Consider the following 21944-nt stretch of genomic DNA (forward strand, 5'->3'; position numbering starts at 1 on the left):
TTAAGATAAAAATCATAGACATGAGTCCCTGCTCCAGTGGGACGGGCCCCAACTTCCGAGCGATACGTGTTCTCACGGGGTAATGGAGCCTCTGACTGCCCACCGCGCTGCCCCTCCTGTTACCACAACTTCTCACACACACAAGGGGAAAAAATGTGCCTAGCTTGCTTCTGGTAAACTAATAGAAATTCCCATTGCTCTGTTATCTAAGTATTCATTTTGTGTCTTCTTGAAAGGACAGAGTCAAATGGGAAAACACACATCTAAAACCCACATCTATCTTTGGAAAGTGTCACTGGCAGCTAAGGCCTCTATACTAAAACTTTACTCGTGGATAATTTAGAACTGAGACTGTTTGCTGTTTGTGCTTTGAAAGCGGCTCGTGGAAGAAACAGACACACACGACATTAGTCTACTGAACATGAGGACTGTAAATTTCAACCACATCCTCCGATGGGAACTCATCAGCCTTCAGGCACTGGGGTTTGCACGGCCAGTGAGAGGGGTAAAGCAAGTCTCCTTTCTTGCCAGAGCTGATAGTGGATGGTTCACAATCCCCTTTCTTCACTAGTAAGTGAAGAGATAAAAGTAAACAAGGTAAATTAGAAACGATTGCTTCATCCTAAAACTCCCTTCTTGTCTTTGTTAACGGCAAGGTGCTGTACAACGCTGTGAGGACTGATGGCTAATTCTGTGTGTATAGGAACAAAAGAATTAGAAGGATGATCACAAGGCAAATGGGAGCTGATCAGGCAGCAACTGACGACAATAGTTGAGAGATATAGAATCAGGCAGGATAGTGAAGACACAGAAAGCGAAACCCCCTTAAAGGTAACATGTGGCTAAGGGAACAGGCTGATGCAGAATTCAGTAAAGGAAGTTTTGTTTATTACCCTTTGAAAATGACCATTTTTCTTGAAGTTTTTTCTAGATTCAAAATTAAACCATAGATCTTTAAAAAAAAAAGAATGAGACCTGCAGAGCTGCTCCACAGATGTTAACTGCATGAGCCTATATTTCAATACATGCTTCCAAAATCCATGTGTGAATGTTTATCATGCCTAAAATATTATGTACAAAAAGAGATAATAATTGAATTTTATTGTAATTATTGACATCAATTCCTGGTAAAAACAGTCTAAGCATTTGAGAAATTCAAGATAAACGCACTTTAATGAAAGTCAAAGACAAACTGTACGATGAAAAATAAGCATATACAATGTTCTATGTCTCATATCGACGTCTTAGTCCATAAAAAAATAACTATATTAGGCCTCGCATGTAAATATTTAGCACAAATACATTTTCATGACTCTGTTTTTAACCTCTGGATTTAATAGAAAATGCATTTGTTTAAAGATATTTAAGTTCAATTGCAACAAACCTATAATTTTGGGTCAAAATTATGCAGCAGTGACTTTTACATATTATACAAAGACTAATCTGTGTTGCAAAGGTGTAACCACCACATGAGGACAACAAGATAGGCCTGCCTGAAAATTTTAAATTAGATTAAATAAACTTGAAAAGATATTGAACCAAATGCTAACATATGGAACCTAAGGTTTCCAAATTTTAATTTAGTTAACTTTCTTGTAGTAACTATACACACACACTACGTTTACATCTATTTCTAGAAGTAACACAGGAAGCTCTGAGATATTTAGGTAGAACAAGGAGGCCATCTTGAGGTCATTCTAGAAATGTACATGCTATTCTTACAAAGAGGCCACACGTGACATGATTTTTAAAAAAATAGACATTTAAGCTAACATTTCCAGAATAAAGTCTTGTCTTTTTCCTTCAAAAAAAAAAAAGAAAAGAAAAGAAAAGAAAAGAAACCAAAAAGGCAAAGTTTCTCAACAGCATATAGATTTACCTGAAATCTTTCTCTCTCTCTCTTTCACACACACACACACACACACACACACACACACACACACACACACACATACAAAGACTACAAAGAGGTGATTTTTTTGGCTGAATGATGGAAAAAACTTTAAAATAAGCACAAGATTGTACAAAATACTTCAGCCAAACTGTCTTAAATATTTTTCTACAGCTGTAAAATAGAAACTTCCCACCAATGTTGGTCCTTGAATGTCATGAATCCACTGTGTACCAGTTTTGCCTCACTACTTCTAGAAAAATAGAAATCATACTTCATATGGGGTTGCGAGTTGCCCCCGCATGCCTCTTCCTATGCACTTTGAGTTAAAACTGGACTCGCAGGACCATTGGCAGAATGTTCTGGCCCCTCAGAGCCACTCGCTGGTTTGGAGCCTCCATCCTCTTTGTTGCCTTCAGGGGCTTCGTCCAGGGGGCCCGGTGGACTCACACAATTAGCATCCTGGTTTGCTTTGTCCACCTCATTATCAAACTCAATTGTATCTTCCTGATGGTGGCTTTTCCTTACTTGTCCATTCTGGGCCGGGTAGGTGCTCGCAATGACATCATACAGGAATTGGTACTGCTCCTAATACAGGAAAGAAGGGAGAAATCACATAAAAGAGGTTTGTGGAATTATTTTTACATCAAATGAAAGTTACCAAGACTTAATCATTTATTTGTGGAATAAATGTGTGTTTTCATAAAAAGAACATTTTGGGGTTTTTTGGGGGTGGAGGGGTGGAGGAGATAATTAGGTTTACTTATTTATCTTTAAATGGAGGTACTGGGGATTGAACCTAGGACCTTCTGCATGCTAAGCATGTGCTCTACCACCAAGCTACACCTTCCCCACAAAGGACCTTTAAAATCTCCTTAGGCATCTAAAGGTTTGACTATAGAATACTCTTCAGAATCTCCTTTGCAGCTTCACCAGATTGGCCTCTTGGGATGTTCTGCTACATGGCAACACAATTTGATACAAGATTAAAGGTTGGGGAAATTAGGAAATTAATGAGCATTTAAAGAAATATTCTTCCAGAAATGCCACCACAAATTGCTGGCAAAATCCAATTAGTTTTCTTATTTATGCTGATAACAATTCAAAGTGAGTTATGATGTAAAAATGGAATTCAAAAAATAAGACTAGAAAAGTGAATAGAAGAGAATGAAGGGAGAGGACCAGAGGGGAGGGAGAAAGGGAAGGAGAGGAGAGGAAATTGGGTGTAGCTCAGTGGTAGAGCGCATGCCTACCAGGCACGAGGTCCGGGGTTCAATCCCCTGTACCTCCATTAAAATAAATAAATAAGCCTAATTACCTTCCCCTCCCATGAAAAATCGCAAAGCATGTTAAACACCAGTGGTGGCGTATACTTACAAATGTGGGAACCATTCCTGGTCTAGCTTTGCGTAGAGATTTTACGACTTGAAAAACATCTATCACATCTTCTGTTTCTGCACTTTCCAAGAGGTTAAACAAAGCACAAAATACTCCTGTGTGCTGAGCTCCATCTCTATAAAAGGAAGAAAAGGTAATAATAATAATAATAATAATAATAATAATAATAATAATAATAATAATAATAATAATAATAATTCTACATTTTATGGAAAAGGTGATATTGGAATAAAATTGGAAGAGAGAAACATAAATATGTTCTTCACTGCAGGCTTATTGTAATTATTTTATTCTAGTCTCTTAGGAGTAAAATACTTCTGCTAAGTGCATTTTTTGTACAAACTTTTCCAACTTGCGAATATAACAGACCTATAGTTTAAAACATGTTTATCTCAGGCTTTAAAAATATACTTTCTTCTATTTAGTAGTCTATGAATGAGAATGCATTTTTATTTACATCCGAAGTTGTTACAACAAATAACATAATGCCACTTTGATGGATGAGACACTGAGATTTAGGGGAGAGAAAGCCATACCCAGAAACTGATGGAACCAGAAATGCTGGACCTGATCTTTCGTAAATTTCTAGACCACATGCTTTTTCTCCTCACTCCTGCCTCTCAAATGCTTTTTTACAAACGTTTAGACTTCCATACCAATAGAAAAATGATGCCTAGTGGAATTATTCATTAAAAAGAGGGCAACCAAATCATTTTCCAAATTGTGAAAGGTGTGTTACATTATTTTAAAAATTCATTTTAAAGAATATGTTATCAGTAGAACTTCATTTAACCTCACTCATAACCAAGGAACAGATAGTAGGTATTCAACCATACCTTAAGAAGCACATATAGTTTTAAAGCCTAAATCTCCCTTCTTCCACGTTCTTTCCATGTAAATTTTACCTTTGAAAATAGATGTCCAAAAGTAGTATATATCTAAGGGCTTGATTGTAGTATATGCAATTCTAATAATTATTATCAAGCTTTCTCAAACATTCTAAAAGCATGTCACTAGATTTACGTTTCCCATTTTTGCTGTTTTTCATGTCTCCATTATCTTAACATTTTTATGTAAACACACATCCTTCTTTCAGTATTTCTTATTTGAGATGGTTACGTAGGTATCTGCCACAGACAAACATTATGGGTCTGCATAACAGAAATTCATAAACTCAAGTATTATTATGCAAATCTTTGCCTTTGGGGTCAGCTTAGAAAGTCAGGTGATGGGTTTCAAATCAAAGTTGCTAAACACTGAGGTTTCAGTTAAGACATGACTTGAGAGCTGTTCACTGGAGGCAAAGCACTCAGTCCTCTGGAGTCTGCTGACACCTAAAGGAGTGACTCAATGCACTGAAGCAGAAGTAAAACGTCACGTCCCTCCATCTACCTGCCCATGAATCCTTCTGTTCGTTCATTAGTTTACTGAGGACATGACATCCCAGGTTCAACGTTAGGCACGGGGGCGTCAGGGATGGCACGACACTGGTACTAAGGACTCGCAGTCTAACAGTGTGGCACCGAGCTGTCCTGGTTTCTACCGCGTTTCTGCAGTAGGCACGCTGCGGGAGCAGGGGGCAGAGCTAGACTCCCGTGCAGGCTCCCCTGCGGCCACGCGCTGCGGCCACCAGGCGGAGTCGAATCCAACGGGAGGTGTGAACCGCTGCTTCCCGGAGCTCAGGGCGCGGCTCACGCAACCCCACCCACCTGCAGTGAACGAGGAGGGGCACCGTCTTGTGGTACTTATTCCCGTCGGTGGAATTCTTCTTGGGGAGTTTCTGTTTGAGATTCTGAATCATAGAGATGAGCTCCTGGGGCTCCGCGGGAAGCCCCTCCGCCGTCCAGCTGCTGAACTGGTACTGGTACACGGTGCGCGGCTCTTTCCTCTGCAAGCGGAGGTCAAGGGGACACGCTCAGAGCAAGCTCAGCCCATGTGATCATTTGATGGTCACATGTTCCTCATAGTTACTTTCATTTAAGTCATTTAAAAAAATCTACCCTGACAACATTCAGTTGATGGTTGCTTTGTTTTCCCAACGAACGAGCTTTTCCTACCAGGTCACGTCCACCCGGTACACATCCTCCTGAACCCGTTTCTGTACCTTGGAATGTCTCAGTTCGAACGCGCGGATGGTGTAGGCCGCAGATCTGTTGGTGTCTTTCATCTGAACCTCCACGTCTCCGCATGTTTGGGTCCCTTCTTCCCAGTACTGAGCACAGGCTTCCTGGAGAGGGGAGACCGCTTTCAACATCTACACAAGCGTTCTGTTTGCCTCCTCAGTGTTCAGAGTGCCCCTTTCTGCCTTTGCCTTTGTCTCTCCCTCTCTCTCTTTTCTTCCCTCTGTTCTATTAAATCAAAATGACTAGTTGTGCTCTAAAATTGAAACCTACTCACAAAAACCTAAAATCTATTTGAGGTCTGTTAGACATCCGTTCACCACATACGTGGTGTCTCCTGGTGTAAATCAAGGGAACGGAGGAGTCACCGAGCTGGCCAGGACACCCCAGAAGGACCACAGAAGGGCTCTGCCATCCTAGGAAGGGGTCAGGTTGAAGAACAGATGGAATACAAAAGGGTTTCTTCCCTCTGCAAATGGTTCTCCACCGACTACAGCCCCACCGTTGCTGACAACACGCCCATTCCATTTTCTGGCCCTTGCAACTTAGATGAAAGAAAAGACTGCTGGAATTCCATGTTGGAAATCTGAATGAACATTTCTTTTTCAAAAAAAATACATAAAAATAAAAAAGCTACTTTCTGTGGACAGGGGTAGGAAACCAGGGAAAAGAGGGAGAGAAAAAGCATGCAATATATTTACACGCTTCTGAGGATATTTATTAAATAGCTTTAACATGTGTCAGATAACGTGTTAGGTGCTAAAACTAAGATGTGCCGCCAGGAAGATGCTGCTAAGTCAGTGCTAAGGGGAGCACCCAGCACAGGTAACAGGCACTGGGGGGAGGTCGAAGTAAGCCTTAAGCTCACCACCAACTGCAGAATTTTAGGACCATAAATGTTCCACGGGTTTAAAGAAGACAAGATTTAGATGCATATTTCAGGAGTTTTATCCTTCTAGGAGAATGGGATCAACATGGGAAGAGAACTTGAGATATGTGGAATGTCAGAAAATTGAGACTCAGTGATAAAAACAGAAACGGTGTGTTAAAGATTCAGCCAGTAAACCTCCTTAACCAGAGTGGAAAGTCTGCAAAACATAGAAACGTAAGGAAAATGGAAAGACATTTGAGGGCCTGATTGTTCAGGGTCTTGAATATCAGACTGAGGAGTTTGGTTTTCATCTTGGAAGAAAAAGAAGGAGAACGCGGCTGTGTCTGTTGTGTTTAGCAGAGGTGGTCCTCGGGTGCTGCCGGTCATCTGTGAGCAGTGGGTGCAGCTGAGGAGGGACAAACAGGAGAGAAGGTTGGATCCGGATGCAAAACTTCAGAGGCCAGTGCTCGGATGCTTGGATGGAAAATGGGAATTTCCAATGGAATTGTGCGACAAAGAGTTCAAAAGGAGACAGGTGTAGCCATCAAGCAAGTAATCCAAGAATGAAGAAATCACATTTTAGGATGGAAAAATTTTTAAAAAGAGATTCTTAAAAGTACCAACCTGGTCTCCACTCCTTAGCTCTGTCAGCATAACAATCACCTTGACTTTTCTTTGGACTACCATCTGCCAGAAGTCACCAATGGTCTCCTTCAGTGGTCCCTGAGTAGCAATCATCACTTCCGGTTTCCAGTAACTCTTAGAAAAGTGAAATAAAATAGGTGAGACTTGGTTACTCCTGCTGACGAGAGAACAGTGCAGCATTAAAATAACCATCTGGAAATGTAGTCACTTAATTTGATATCAATGCTGTTACATAAAAATATTAAGATTCTTAGGTCCACGCGATAATGTGACATCTATATGTGAGGTGCTTTGTTAGCTAATTACAATACTGGGCTAAGAATGTGGAATCAGCGTTGGAAGATATTAGTTTAGAAGATGAACCAAGTTTTCCTTCCCAAGTACCATTTTTTCTCTAAAAAAGGTTAATGTGATTGTAAAAAAAATAGCAAGAGCATTTCAAATTATCTTTGTGTCTCTAATTTGTGTCTATATATTCTCATGAGAGCACATCATTAAACTCGTATTCTATGAATGTGTGTTTTAGGAAAATTGGGGAAAGAAAGAAATCCAGCTGAGCCTATGTGCAAAAGTATTTACCGAATAACTGAAATTCCTTGTTTGAATTCTCAGTGCATTTTAAGAAAAGGTATATAACAGACCCACCTCATAATTCAAATAACCTGAATGAAAAATGCTTAACTCTACAAATATACAAATTTGGATTTACTTACAGTTTGGGTTATCTGGGTAAATACAAGCATTTTCAAACATTAGTTTCTGCTCAAATTTAGTATTTTCTAAATTATAGTCATATTTGTCATAAATTGTAAGCAATAGCATTGTTTTATTTCATATCAACTCATTAAGCTTTAACATCTAAGTATTTCAGTAAGTTAAAATACAATATGAAAATTGAGACTTTTGTGTCCATCAATACCTAGCTGTGGTCAAGCTCACCATTCTTTGATAAAAATCATTTCATGCAGGGCCATGATAACACAGGAATATTGTTTAAAGCATTAGATCTCGGATTTTGGAAATGTGCGGACCTACCATGACAAAAGACGCATTGATGTATTTGCTTGTTTCCTCCAAGTCACTGTCATCGTCCGAAGACGCATCTGAATCGTGCTCACTCTCTTTGCTCACTTCCAGCTCGTGTCGAAGTGGCACCCTGTTAAAGTCATCTACGCAAAGCAAACTAGGAGTCAGTCTTTCTTTAAAAGACCAGATCTCTGCTTGATTGTCAAATGGAAATCAGAAAGTAATTTAGAAGCAATAGATTGCATTCTGTAAATATATTGATCTACATGGAATGAGATCCTCTTCAATTTTTATTGATTAACAAATTACTTTTTAAAAGTCTAATAAAAAGGAGGTCCCAAGAGAGTTCCAGGAAAAAAAAACATAGAACATAACTCTATGTTAAGCAAATAGGAGTCATAAAGTTTCGTGTAACTATTCAATCTTCAATGCATAAACTTTATTTTCCATGGAATTTCATCATTCTGCCAGATATAAGTTTAAAAATAGATATATAAGTTAAGAAAATACATACCTTAGGTAAAAACCTAATTTTCCAATGATATCCTATTAACATTAAATTAACAATCTTAATTAAATGGGTATCTCAGATAAATTATTACTTAATCAAGAAAATGATTCCATCCATTATTTCTCAGTATTTCTCAGTTTCTTTCATTTATAATGGCCTAGCCGAATGACCTGATTAGCTATAGCACCACCATTTCTATATTCTAGGCTATATTCATAAGGACATCTTCAGAAATTAAGTAGGTCAACCATGCATGATCCGATTTATTTGGTTGTCTGGTTTATTGGCTTGGGTTATGTTTCCTCCATGCTAATTTTAGTAAATGCAGCTGAATAAAATTCTACTTGCACCAGATGTGGTCCTAGCAATATACTCATAAAGCAGAATTCAAGTCTTGAGAATGATGCATAGTTTGATTTGTTAAATTTGATGACTGACAGTTTACAGTACACTTTCCACCTACTTTTAGCCTCCCTGATATCAGAAAGGGATAAAGAGGGAAGAGCAAGGGAACAAAAAAGTGCAGTTTTGCTATTTGGCAGTGACTCTGGAGTAAATAACTGAAATAAACTGAAGATGAGAGAGAACTGGTAAGAGGACTTGGCCTTTTTTTCCTCCCAGCTTCAGAAGTGACGTCTTTCTGACAACCCAGTTCTGAACGAATTGGTAGAAGAAAAACACTGAACAGAACCACTTTTCCAAAGTCTGTTGTAAATGTTTGGAGTCCAAAGTATTTGCTACAACTGAAATTTAAACAGCCTACAACTATCCTCTACTGTCAAACAAATGTCAAAAACTTGCTTCAAGATCATCTGTGTGTGTGTCTCACATTAAACAAATCCAAAAGTGAGCTTAACTTTATCTGGTACAAAAAATAAAATCAAATAAACAGCATACATGGAATGATGTGAGAATTCCTGTTTTTACTCTTATTTTCTTCTTGTTTGCCAATGTGCTGTGTCCTCCAGCTCCTGTACGAAGGAAGTCTCTGAGGGAAAGGAAAAGCATGGAAAACTCCTTTAAAAACAGAAGTATTGGCTTAGTTTATTATTGTAGCATAAGACACTCAAAAAATAACTTCATCAAGTTTTGTGAAATTTGCATACCTTCTCCAAAATCACAATTTTTACGTTTGCCTCGAAATTTTTCCTTTTAATTGCTCAGGTATTTAGTACTTTGATGCGGTTGGTTTGAACTAAAAATATACAATTATATAACAGAATAAGCTCCCTGGCTAATAGGTGCCAGATAGCCAAATAGTATGGTTTGTTCTTGTGTAAGTGGAAAGCACTGGACAGATGGTGATTATTATCCGCATTGCAAGAGCAATGGTGAATTATTTTAAATAGCCCCAAGTAAGTTCTCCAGGTAAAGCATTTGCAGAAGTCTAGGCTCATGCTTGGAATAATCAGCACGTCATCTCGTGAAGCCTTCCTGGCTGCTCTTCCAGGAGCTAATCAGTCGGCCAGACCTGCCATGTTTCTCGGTAAAGCTCTCCAGTCTTCCTACCCTCCTCTCTCCCTACGTAGTCTAGTCCACTCTGATTCCTCCCTTGAAAACATCATTAAGTGGCCTCTTGATCTTCAGTCTCACTTGCTCTGATCCTTCTAACGCACAAAACAGAGACTGCCCTTCTCAGGCTTCTGGCAGCTTCCTTGGGAAGATTCCAACATCTGTGCAACACAGAAAGCCTTTCAGGTCATGCCCTTGACTGCCTCTCCAGCCTCACCTCCTGCTGGGCCCCTCTGCACTGCAGCCGAATCAACTTCCTCAATCCTTGGAAGGAGCCAAGCTGTCCTTTGATTCTCGGCAAACTCATACGGGTGTTTCCTGACTGGACCACCATGACCCCTCTTGTCACTCTGCTGACTTCCTCACCCTTTAGATATCAGTTTAAATGTCAGTTTCTTCTGGAAGATCTCCTGCCTGCAGCCTTCTCTTCCCAATAAATAGCTTCAATAAATATTTGTCAAGTGGATGAATAACCCAAGTAGAGGGAGTCGTCCTGCACAGTTTGGTAAGATTACACATGCATATTTGTGTGCATATATGTGTGTGTGTATGTATTGTGTACATAGTTTTAAAATATGACACCTTGTTTTGAATCAACGCTCCAGTGTCTTCATTTCTTAGCTCCCCAGTCATCCACATTCTCCACTCTACCTTCGTAAGTTTCATTCCAAACATTGCATCACCTTAAAACCTATGATTTCTGCCATCCCTACCCTTCCTATCCTAGTGCCTCCAATCCAGCCCCCTGCAGTCCTGTCGCAGCCCTTGGTACATTGTCTTTGCTGCTTCCTCCACATGCCCCGTGTCCTTCTGTGTCCACACTACGTCACTCACTTGCAAACACCCTCAGTTCCTTTGCTTCCCAACTTTCAATTGGTCACTTTAAAAAAAATCCTAGATGGCTTTGACCCAACTATACACCACCCCTAACTCCAGTGTCATTGCAGGGATCAGAAACACAAAACGAAACAAAACAACCGAATGACTCTCCGTAAATTCATGACCATAAATTTCAAATGATCCCACCGTCATGTGTGGCAGCCCTACCGCCGTTGCTGGGAGATGGCTTTCCCACTTTGCTGTGACGACTTCGCATGCGTCTCTCTCTCAAGCACAAGCTCCTGTTTTCCCTACTCGCTTCCGCACCACTGAGCTCTCTACCTGTGACCAGGCGCCACAGCAAGGCCAGGCCAGGCCACCAGACACGAGCCGCCTCAACTTCCGTCACTAATCTGCCGATCAGACTGCATCTCCAGCTCACTTCCTGCCTCCCTTTCTGCTCAGATGGACTCATTTCCCTGTTTCTTTCAGAGTTGTGGTCACTCCCTGTGTTCTGCAGGACACTTACTCCCCACGCCCACCTCCAAATCACTTGGGCTCTTGTATATAGGATTATACACAGCCCAGAGCACAGACTCAATCATATTTGCTCAGTGAAAGAATTTACCCTTTCCTTTAGTGATTTTACATATGAATGTTTAAATTAAACGTATAAATGTTTCAAACAGTGTATGCGTATAGGGTTAATGTATTAAACGGGGTTGAATTACCAGCTAAAAGAGTGAGGACAATCAGACAGCCCCCTAGGGAAGGCCACGCTGGTGGCCGGCCAGCTCTTGCCCCCCAGCTCAGTCTTCTGGTGGGTGGTGTCACCTGGTGGTTATCTCGTGCCCACCTCCACACCCCCCACCCGCCCCACTCTGATTCCGAACATTAAGCGATTCTGCGTCTGATTAAAAGCACATTCCTGCTCTTGTGAAACTCTCCGAATTGACCAGCTTTGTAGTTTAGAGAAAGGTTCAATAAACTGAAAATCGTAGGGGAAAGAGGAAAGCTACAAAACATTTTTTTGACAACAGAACAGTTTGGAGAGAGCCATGCCAACTCTCTGAAATCATAGGTTAGTTCTCAGAGTAATTGCCAAACAAACAGGTTAGGACACGTGTATTTATCCTTTAGTTTCTGTCTACCGGCTCCAGCCAGCTCGCCCTCCCAAGCAGTCATAAACCCCTCTAATTATTTCCTTTACAAACCAGAACCAGATGTAGTTCTTAAAGGTGAGATGCTGCATTGCCTTCGGCAGGCCAGCTCTGTGGCCACATACTATTATTCTGACACTTTGTTTTACACCAGCTTAATGAGGGATGATTAAAATGCTGGCTGTAAAGTCGGATTTCGAGGTTGAAACAAATCGTAATAGCTGTGTGCTTTCAGGCATTTTCTCTTAAACTTTCTGTGTCTCAGTTTCCTCATCTGTGCTCTGCATTACGGGAGGTTCCCATCTGGGACCTATGTCACCAGCACTGGAAAACAGAGGTACAAGCTGTCATTAATGGTGTTTTATCACGGTTACTACCTGGAATTCAGCCTCCAGCGGAGACGGCTCGCTGGGCGGATCTCTTTTCTTCATGTTACACAAATACGAATGCAGCTCAGACAAGTTCACTTCCGTTTCCCCAAACTGATTGTATTCCACCAGCGCCTGATGGATCAAGATGTACTGTGCCTGCAGTTTCAGGGAAGAATACAGATGATTAATTGATAACTTACCATCCTATGACTCATATTTAAATAAACTATACATTCCCATAATTTTGCTCGTATTATGACAATGGGTGGAAAAGAAAACTGGTGTCTGTGACATTTAAATACTGTGGAAGTTGGCTGTCACAGGTTTCTGGGATATGTGCAAGTTCCATCTCAGACGATTTTTCCAGGAAAAAAAATTGCTTGGTAGATGGCCAGGCATCTGCCGTGCAGCACGCAGCTTACGTCTTATCGCGAACAGTTAGACGCCGTGTCACTTCCCTCTGTAACTAGCATTGGGTCAGGAAGTTAAATCACTAACATGTAAAACTATAATAAACTGCGTGCTATATCTGAGAGGAAGAAAAGCAAGTTGTTGCTCCACAGAACATTTTTTCAAAGAGTTTTCTGGAACCTTTCGAACAGAGAAAGTTATTCTAAAAAAGCACAATACGCCAAGCCCAGATTTAACAACTCCTAACCTCTTATCATATTTGAATCCACTATTTTCAAATAAATGACGTATTTCTGATGAGTCCCCAGACCCTTTAACTACCACCGCTGGTCCCCCGGGTTTGGCCGCATGCTTCCCCTCTATTTTATTTTTCCATGGGAAATCATTTCTGGTGGGCAGCCTGCTCTCATGCTTCTACACCAGTATCTTTGCATCTGTAAGCATTGTACGTGTCTGTGTCCTTAATAGTCACACACATTGTGTTGCATACATTTCGCTCTGTGGCCACGTTCACTTACTGTTTCCATCTGAGCACCCACCCACACGATCTCGCGTCCCCTGCAGCACAGCGCACGTTGTGCAGAGCCCACATGTCCACCTTCTGTTTGTCCGTTCCTATACTGACACATATTTAAGGCTTTCCATTTGCTGTTGTCCTAACAGTGCTGATTGCCACGAACACGCCTGCGTGTTGCTGGTTGTGCGTGTTTGCTGACGCTTCTCTTGGGTACGAGCCCACGTGTGGGATTGCCGGGTCAAGTGCAGGCATTTTCGATAAAAACCATCCCTTACTGACCACGTGCACGTTCCAGGGGCCTCTCTAAGTGCTTTACTTCGATTACCTTTTGCGTCATAACTCTGTTAGGTAAATACTGTCATTATCTCCATTTTACAGATGACTTAACTGAGGCACAGGAACATTAAAAACTGGTAAATGGGTGCTGAGTATTAAGAATAAAAAGCACAATTTGAAACTTCTAGCTCTAGCTCCCCAATCCAGGCTCTTAGCCACTGCACTCTAGTCTCCTGTCCCGCTAGCTTCAATTTTATGAGATGCTGCCAAATCGGGTTTTGGCATTGCCTTTTCCCAGTCTGATATGTGTAAATAGTATTTCATTATTTTTTAAAGTATACTTTACAGTCATCTTTCTTCCACAATTCTTGTGGCCACTAGTGCAAAATGCTTCTAATGGGATTGGTGCTTACCAAATGATTTATTAGTTTTCAGGAAATTGAAACTATTTTCAATGACAGGTTGAGAAGAATCTGGATTTCCTTTAAGATCACTTCTCCCGCCACGAAAAGATTTACATCAGAAGGCAAAGGTGAGGCCAGTGGCCGCGGGCGAGCACATACCTCCACCTGAACCATCAGGCACCTCTGGCGCCTTAGCTTCACCACGTAGCCGTAGACATCCACCTTGTTCTCTGCCTCCAGGCCTTCCAGCATGGCGTCAATCCCGATGTAGGTGCCCGTGCGTCCCACACCAGCACTGACAAAGCAAAGGAAACGGTTGAAGGCGTGAGTGTGGCAGGAAAAGGAATGGAAAAGCCAACCGGGGTGACGCAGAGAAAACAATGTAGGTTCCTCCTCCGAGACTGCTTCTCAGGATCGCAGTTGCAGAAGTGGGGCAACGGCCCTCCCAGCCCACGGGGCGCGGATCCGAGCAGCCCGGCGCCGCGGGAGCAGGCCTCCCTTTACCTGCAGTGCACCACGATGGGGCCGCTGAAGAAGTTGCTGAAGGCGTTCACTCTCCTGCGCAGCTTCAGGAGCAGGTGAGGGTCTTCCGGGACCCCGTGGTCCGGCCAGCTGGTGAACTGAATGTGGGTCACTGCTCTTCCGGTTGCTTTTTCTTTTTTCTAGTCAGGAGATAATATTTCTTTTAGACGATTTGCTTTTCTCAAGGCAAACTATGGGACAAAAATAGGCGGAAGGGAAGGCCAGTACAGAACACTCCTCATGCAAGTTCTTTTCATCCATGATCACATTTTCGTTTCCAACAAATAACTAGGAACTGAGCCATCGTGCAGGACTGGCAGGCACCGACCAGTAAGCAGTTACTTACCAGGGAGGTAAGTGAGGTGTGGCAAGGGTAGCCGAAACTGCCAGGAGCTTTCATGCCACCAAACCAAAACAAGCAAAGAAATTTAAAACACACACACACACACACACACACACACACACACACACACACACACACACACACGCACAAACTGGGGGTTGGTGGGAGGAGGGGGTATTAAAAGATATAAACTAAAAGCCATTCTCACAGTTGTTTGAAATACTTCTGCTTGGTAGGCAAACAGGACTACTGTCATGGAAGAAAGTCTGATTAATTATTTGATGAATGTTATATTCTCCTATTAGGAAGGTCCACTTAGGCTGTAGAGAGAGAACTGAGGACAGGCAGCCCCAAATAACAGCTCAAATTTGCCCCAGTTTCAAGGTAACCACTAGCAGGGGCATCACTCATAGTTCTCTGACCAGGAATCAAGAAGAACCACCTACACTGAAATATCAGGAGGAGCAACAGAACGTGGGTGGTTGCAATTGTCCAGATAGGAAACGACTGAGTTAATCAGAGCAGTAACGTCAGGCGAACCAGTGCAACCAGACTGGCACGGGCCTCCGCTCAGGCCTGGCATGGGAGGCCTTCATGGCGCGGGGCGTCGTGCATTCAGTCACGGGCCCTGCTGGGACAGTCACAGCCCTCGGAGGGCACAGTCACTGGTGATGCCACCGGAGTCTTAGGAGGCCTGGGGAGAAACACGCACGTGGTGTTTCTCCTTGCAGAAGATGTATCTGGACCATATGGAAATGCAACTTAGATTACTGAAAATAACCTTCTATAAATGGAATTCAGAGAAAATTTCAGCCTTATCTATAATGACCTCCATTTCAACACCTTTATTAAGATATTTTTCACATGCCTTAAATTCATTCCCTGAAAGTACAGAAGTTTTTTTTTATGTTTTATTATATATGTTACTATATTCACAGAGTTGTGAGGTCATCACCGCCAGCTGATCACAGGGCATCTTCGTGACCCTGAGAAGAAACCTACGCCACGGGCCGCCGCACTTGCCCCGCCCCACCCCCAGGCCCGAGCGGCCACTGCTCAACTTCCCTTCTCCGTAGGCCTGAACTTCCCACAGGAACAGCACCACACAATCCACGTGAAGGCCTCCGTTCTCACTACCACCGAAGGCCTCACTGACAGGGCCCTGAACTGAACATTCAACACTTTTTCTGCCCTACAGAGATAGAACTGTTTACTTTTACAGTAGTCTGTCTGCCATTTGTATAAATAGTCTTTCCATAAACCCACTGAGGCTAGACACCCTTTTTGTCAGTCATTCAGTAATTTATTCATTTATTCAACACATTTAATGGCCTCTTTTCTTTACTCTCCAAGGCTCACGGCGTCATCAGCTCCTGATGTGGCGCCATGTGAACACTGCTTTCACTAGTGACCTACCTTGACCCCGTTGGCTTGTGCTGTTGCTCTAACCCAGCTCTTCCTCCTGTATTTCACTACAAAGAATTTCCCAGACGTATGCTAATGTCTCACATCTAATATTCTGTAATTACATTTTTAGACCAACGTGTGAAAATTGAAGTTATGTCACAGAGCAAACTCACATGTGTAACAGTCAACTTCTGAATGATGTAATCTGGGCATCTTTTGTGCTCATTGACCTCCACCACCACATCTCCAAAAGCCCGGGTGCCCTCTTCCATCGACGGCCAGTACTCTGCACACTTGTTCTATATTTAAAAAAATAATCATCATTCAGTTAAGCGATTTTCTCTATTAAGCATTCTTTGTAAAACAAAACAAAGCAAACATGTATCATTTGAAATTCTCCAAACATTTGTATATTCTCCTCTAAATTGTGATGCTGAAAATGTATTCCATTTCCCACTAACTGCCCTGAAGGGTTTCCTTCACATTACCCAGCAGAAGGGTGATCTTCCCAGCTTAGCTGCAGACTAAACAAGGACTTGCTCAGTGGTCTGCAGAAATGATGTGGTGGCACGTGGGTCATTTCAGGCTGAGGGATGGGAGGCTCTCGTGCCTCCTTAAGTCACATTACACGAACTACCATCTATCTGCCCAAGGTCACGATTCACAAGTGCTTGTGAAATCAGCACACAGAAATGCACTGAACTAGGAAAGGAGGGTATAGCTCAGGGGTGAAGTGTGTGCTTAACACGCACAAGGTCCTGGGTTCAATCCCCAGTACCTCCATTAAATAAATAAACCTTACCACCCCCCTACAAAAAAGTTTTTTTTTTAAGTAATAAAGTAAAAAAAAAAAATGTACTGAACTTAATACTGTAATGATAACATTTTATAATTATAGTAACACTGCAACAAAAAAGGAATCACTCGTAAATCCAGCTAAGCAGAAACATCTACATTTTACTTGTATATATGTATATATATACATATGTATTTTATTTTTCTACATGTTTGAAAAATTTAAATAAAATGTCATACTGATTAAAATAGAGAACTTTGTTTTGTCATCAAGCACATACACACAGGACTTTTCAAAACGCAACTCAGCACTGTCTTCTCCTAACCCCAGCCTCCACCTCGAGGCCCTAGGCCTTCCCTCAATGAATCTTCAAAGTCCTCACCTTGTTCCCTTCTTCACAGCGAGTGACCATGACAATAACTGTGGCTTTCTGTTCCCAGATCATCCTCCAGAAGTCATCAACGGTTTCATCCCTGGGACCTGGGAGGTGAGCAAGTAAACCCTGGTAAGACGTGTCCTCTTGAAAGTGCCATAGAACAATTTTTCAAAAAGAATATTGGACCTGCAGATAAATTACCTTGTGCAGCGATGTATTTCCTGGGTTCTTTGAAGCCCTATTCAAAACACACACAAAGACATGTCATTTACTGAGCCCTCAATTATTCATTCACATGTCAAACTGTGAAACAGAAGCAGCTGCTTTAGATCCACCATTTCTTGGTTGTGTATTTCCCTCCGCAGTTTCCAATTGTAAGGGGGATTTTTTTAAACTCACGATCAGGTATTTAACTGTGCCAAACATGTTAGTTAGCATTTACAAACAGTATTCATAACCTTCATGTGTCTTTGTTATATGCCTTGAACAATCTTTAAAACTAGATGGGCGTTCTCCTCATCTGGGCTGGTGCAGCAAGTTAGAAGCGTAACGCAGGCATCCTAGATCCTTTAAATCCTTCTAATTACTTTACATAAACTGTGTGTAGTAGAGTGAATAATGTTGCCCCAAACTCATGGCCACTCGGAATCTCAAAATGTCACCTTAGTTGGAATTAGGGTCTCTGTGGAAGATGAGGTCATACTGGCTGAGGTTGGGCCTTATATTTAATGACTGGTGTCTTTGTAAGAGAAAGGAGACACAGTGACATAGAGACACGCAGGGAAGACGGCCATGTGTTGACGTGTTGATGGAGGCACAGACAGGGTGACGCAGCTACACTCCAGGGAACGCCAGGGATTGCCAGGGACCACTAGAAGCCAGGAAGATGCAAAGGATTTTTTTCTCCAGACCTTCCAGAGAGAGCATGGCCCTGCTAACACCCGATGTCTGACTTCTATCTTCCAGAACTGTGAGATAACACATTTTTGTTGTGTTAAGCCATTCAGTGTGTGGTGCTTTGTTATGGCCATTCTAGGAAATTAATACACCATGTAAATAAATAAATAAATAAATAAATAAATAGAATTTTACCATTTCATCTTCTCTACTGAAAGTTTATATATTCAAATAGATCCAAACAAGCAAACAAAACCCCAACTTCAATTGTTTTTTTGCTTTTCTGTTATTTTACTTTACGAAAAATTTAAGAATGACCTCATAAACCAGCATATATGGTAGCATGACCAATGCACTGTCAACTCTCTGACTGTCAAAAAAAAATTTGACAGTCATTTTTCTGGTGGGTCTGAGTGGAAATAAACACTCATTATTTGCGGGTGGAATGTAAATCGGTACAACCCCACTGGAGGACCGCTTGGAAACGTTTTTAAAATTACAGATGCATATTCTTCTTAGCTTGGGAATTCTTCCTTTGGGAGGTCACCCTACAGATACACTGAAACTCACTGTGGGATAACATGAGTCAAGATTAGTTATAATAAACCACTAACTGTTGGCAACAGTAGATGAGAAAACAAATTTAATGCCCATTACTATCAGAACTGATGGAATACGCCACAGTGCAGCCATGCCCAGAATTACTCCAAAAATATAAAAGAAAGATGTAGAAATGCTCTATGTCCAAAGTCAGCAAAGGCCAGCCTGTGGGCCGAATTCATGGCCTGATTTTGTAAACACAGGTCTTTTTGGAACACAGCCACATTCTGCCTTGTCTGTGGAAGTAGTTGCTCGGCTTGAGAGCTGAGTAGTTGTGACAGAAATGGCATGTCCTGCAAAACCCAAAATATTTGCCAACTGGCCCCTTACAGGAAAAGCTCGCCTTTCCCTTCTTTTTAGTGATATTTCATTTATCCAGCACATATTTTAGGCAAATGCAGCATTGTACAGAGCAGTGTGGGTATTATGTTAACACCTTTGGATAAAGAAAGGAAGAACAAATGTTGGAGTTCTCTTGTTTATGTAGAAACTCCCCCAGGATGAATGAGAAACTACACAGAGGCCACCCTTCCAGGTGGGTGGAGGCCCCGGGTAAATGGTGGATTGCGTGGGATGAAGATTTTTTTCAAGCTGTCTGTGTTTTTATACTGTTTACATTTTTTAAAATTTGTGTGATGCATCACTTAACAATTGTATAACAAATTACACATTTATGTATTTTGGATAAGTTAGCCATGCGGCACAATGTCATCAGATCTTTACTAACTGAACAAGGCAAAGTAATGAATTAACCAGAGCCGCCCAGTCCCCGACTCCACGGCAAGGGTCAGAGGTGGGGCTCTTATGAAAAATACTCAAGTAGATCATTTGGTCTAATACCCAGCACATAACAGGCACCAGAGTGTTTTAACTCTTAGTGTCACTTTGTCTGCAGAGAAAAACCCTACACTACCTAGTGCCAGTAGCAAATAGGAACTATTTTTGCAAATATGAGTGACCGTGTTGTTTGTACCAATGACACCTGTGGGCTTGCTTCACATTATTTCTAACAGTACTTCTAATACTCCGCCATGACAGAGAAGGGACCAGACGGAGTGCATGGATACGAGAAAAACGAAGGTGATGGACGACAGAGTGACCGAGATGGGGTGGGACCTGGCGGGTGTGCACTTCCACTCACATCGATGTAGCTGGCATTTATGTAGTTTGACCCTGCATCTCCGTTTACATCAGAGAGTTCAACACGGTTATAATCATCTGTTCCAAGAAAAGAAATACAAATGAGTGGAATCATGACGAATCAAGTAGACTCAACATGTGGAAATTCAGTTCTCAACGAGCACTTACAAGGAAGGATGTCAACATAGCGGTTTTTATTCTGGTTAAAGGGTTTCCGAGCATCCTTGATAGAAAACTTGCTGAATACCCGTGGAATGCTCTGAAAGACACGAAGATCCTTCGGGTCACAACCGATTCAAAAAAACCAGTTCCCCCTGCCACTTCTCGTTTGGAGCAAATGAGACATCCTTGAACCTGTTTCCCTTTATACCCATGAACAAATTGCATATGGTAACTGACACTATGCTATTAGGAATTATGAAAAAAAAAACACCACTCTTCAAAAAAATGAATGACGGACTACTCTGCGAATAAATCCCATGAGTGAGAGCAAATTTAGCATTAACTGCTCTGCTGCTTTAAAATTTGTTGAATCATAATGTTGTACTGAGAGTACAAGTACAAAAATCAGCCAAATTGGTTCCGTGAGACAACTTCGTAACTAGTAATAACACAACAAAGCATTATTTGGAAAATATTGACTAGTTTGATGACCAGGAGTCTTTCTTCTGGCCCTAAATATGTCATCTCTGCATCCATCAGTGGCAGGATTATGTGGGCTAAGTTACCAAGGCAGAGGGGTGTGCAGTGCATGCAAGGAGGAGCCATGCTGATCACCGAGTCAGCTTTCTCGTCGTACCTCGGGAAGGGCACGCACCTGAAATTCAGCCAGGAAGAGCCTGCCTTCATCCGCGATCTTTCTCTTGTACGTTTCCAGCAAGACGTCTGCGTGGATGGGCTCCACACTCATCAGCTGTTTCTCATCATCTTTAAACACATCAGACATTCATGACTATCGTTACGTCTCTCTCTCCAGCGCCCACACAAATTTCACTAAATTGACATCTTGGAGTCAGTCTTTAGCATCTCTCCTTCTCACACACATTCCACCAGGAAGATCTCACAAATAAAGATGCACGCATAAACCCAGGACTCCTAAATCTCAGGCTCCAGCCCTCTTCTGGGCTTTATATTAATCTTTCCAACTTACGCTCAGATTTTTCACACAGTTATTCCATGGGTACCTCAAAGCCAAGATGCTCAGTCATTTATTTCCCCTTTTTTCTAGCATTTTAAGTCTCAGCTAACAGGACCACCATTAACCAAGTAACTTAAGACAAAAACTTCCACGTGGTCCACGACTTCTCCCTCTGTTCTGCATCCAACAGGTCACCCAGCACTTTCCGCCCCTGCTGCCTGTGGTCACACTCCGGACTCCCTTGTGACAACATCTTCCTGACTCCTCTGCCTCCCTTCAGGCCTTCCCCGCCCTGATTTCCCTTTTCAACTGCCACAAATTCATCTTCTGAAATGCAAATATGAGCATGCAACTCTACTTGTTGGGGAAAAAAAAAAAACTACCACTATTGTTTGTTCTCTGTTGCCTGAAGGCTAAAGTGTAAGTGTTTCCTGCGTGAGCCCTTTCATGGCCTCCCCGGCGCATCCCAGCCGCACCGTTTCCCACACTCGTGCTTTACATCTTAGGCAGGAACAGTTTCCAAGGGCATCGCAGTGTCAGGTCCCCGTGTCTCTGCACATGCCGTTCTCCCCACCCAGAATGTCCTTTCTCGCTTTCTCTCTAGGAGCAGATTCCAGACCAAATATCACCACTGGAAGGATGTCTACATTTTTTGTTTGATTGCATGCGTTTACGGCAATTACCATCCTTATTTATCTATATGGTTATGATTATTTTTTCTTTTTATTCTATCTGTTTTTAACTTATTGTGAAATATCGTGAACAAATAAATAAGAGAAGATGATTAATATTC

The 21944-nt window shown here is 41.9% G+C and overlaps 1 protein-coding gene across 4 annotated transcripts in view; it reads right to left on the reverse strand.

Annotated features, from left to right (window-relative positions):
* Nucleotides 1-866: 866 nt before the first annotated feature.
* PTPRC (protein tyrosine phosphatase receptor type C) overlaps nt 867-21944 on the reverse strand; it is a 103060-nt gene continuing 81982 nt past the window's right edge. For all 4 annotated transcript variants that reach the window (XM_010956275.3, XM_010956274.3, XM_010956273.3 and 1 more), the window contains 16 exons: nt 20831-20940; nt 20182-20272; nt 20015-20091; nt 17578-17614; nt 17383-17480; nt 16378-16503; nt 14437-14594; nt 14092-14227; nt 12331-12480; nt 9360-9450; nt 7961-8094; nt 6905-7039; nt 5394-5516; nt 4999-5177; nt 3269-3404; nt 867-2479 (listed from right to left, as the gene is read on the reverse strand). In XM_010956275.3, coding sequence (XP_010954577.1) covers nt 2204-2479; nt 3269-3404; nt 4999-5177; nt 5394-5516; nt 6905-7039; nt 7961-8094; nt 9360-9450; nt 12331-12480; nt 14092-14227; nt 14437-14594; nt 16378-16503; nt 17383-17480; nt 17578-17614; nt 20015-20091; nt 20182-20272; nt 20831-20940 — 2057 coding nt within the window. In that variant the 3' untranslated portion in view covers nt 867-2203. The remainder of the gene's footprint in view (nt 2480-3268; nt 3405-4998; nt 5178-5393; nt 5517-6904; nt 7040-7960; nt 8095-9359; nt 9451-12330; nt 12481-14091; nt 14228-14436; nt 14595-16377; nt 16504-17382; nt 17481-17577; nt 17615-20014; nt 20092-20181; nt 20273-20830; nt 20941-21944) is intronic.

Source organism: Camelus bactrianus, chromosome 23 (assembly GCF_048773025.1).
Source record: "Camelus bactrianus isolate YW-2024 breed Bactrian camel chromosome 23, ASM4877302v1, whole genome shotgun sequence".
Lineage (NCBI taxonomy): Eukaryota > Metazoa > Chordata > Mammalia > Artiodactyla > Camelidae > Camelus > Camelus bactrianus.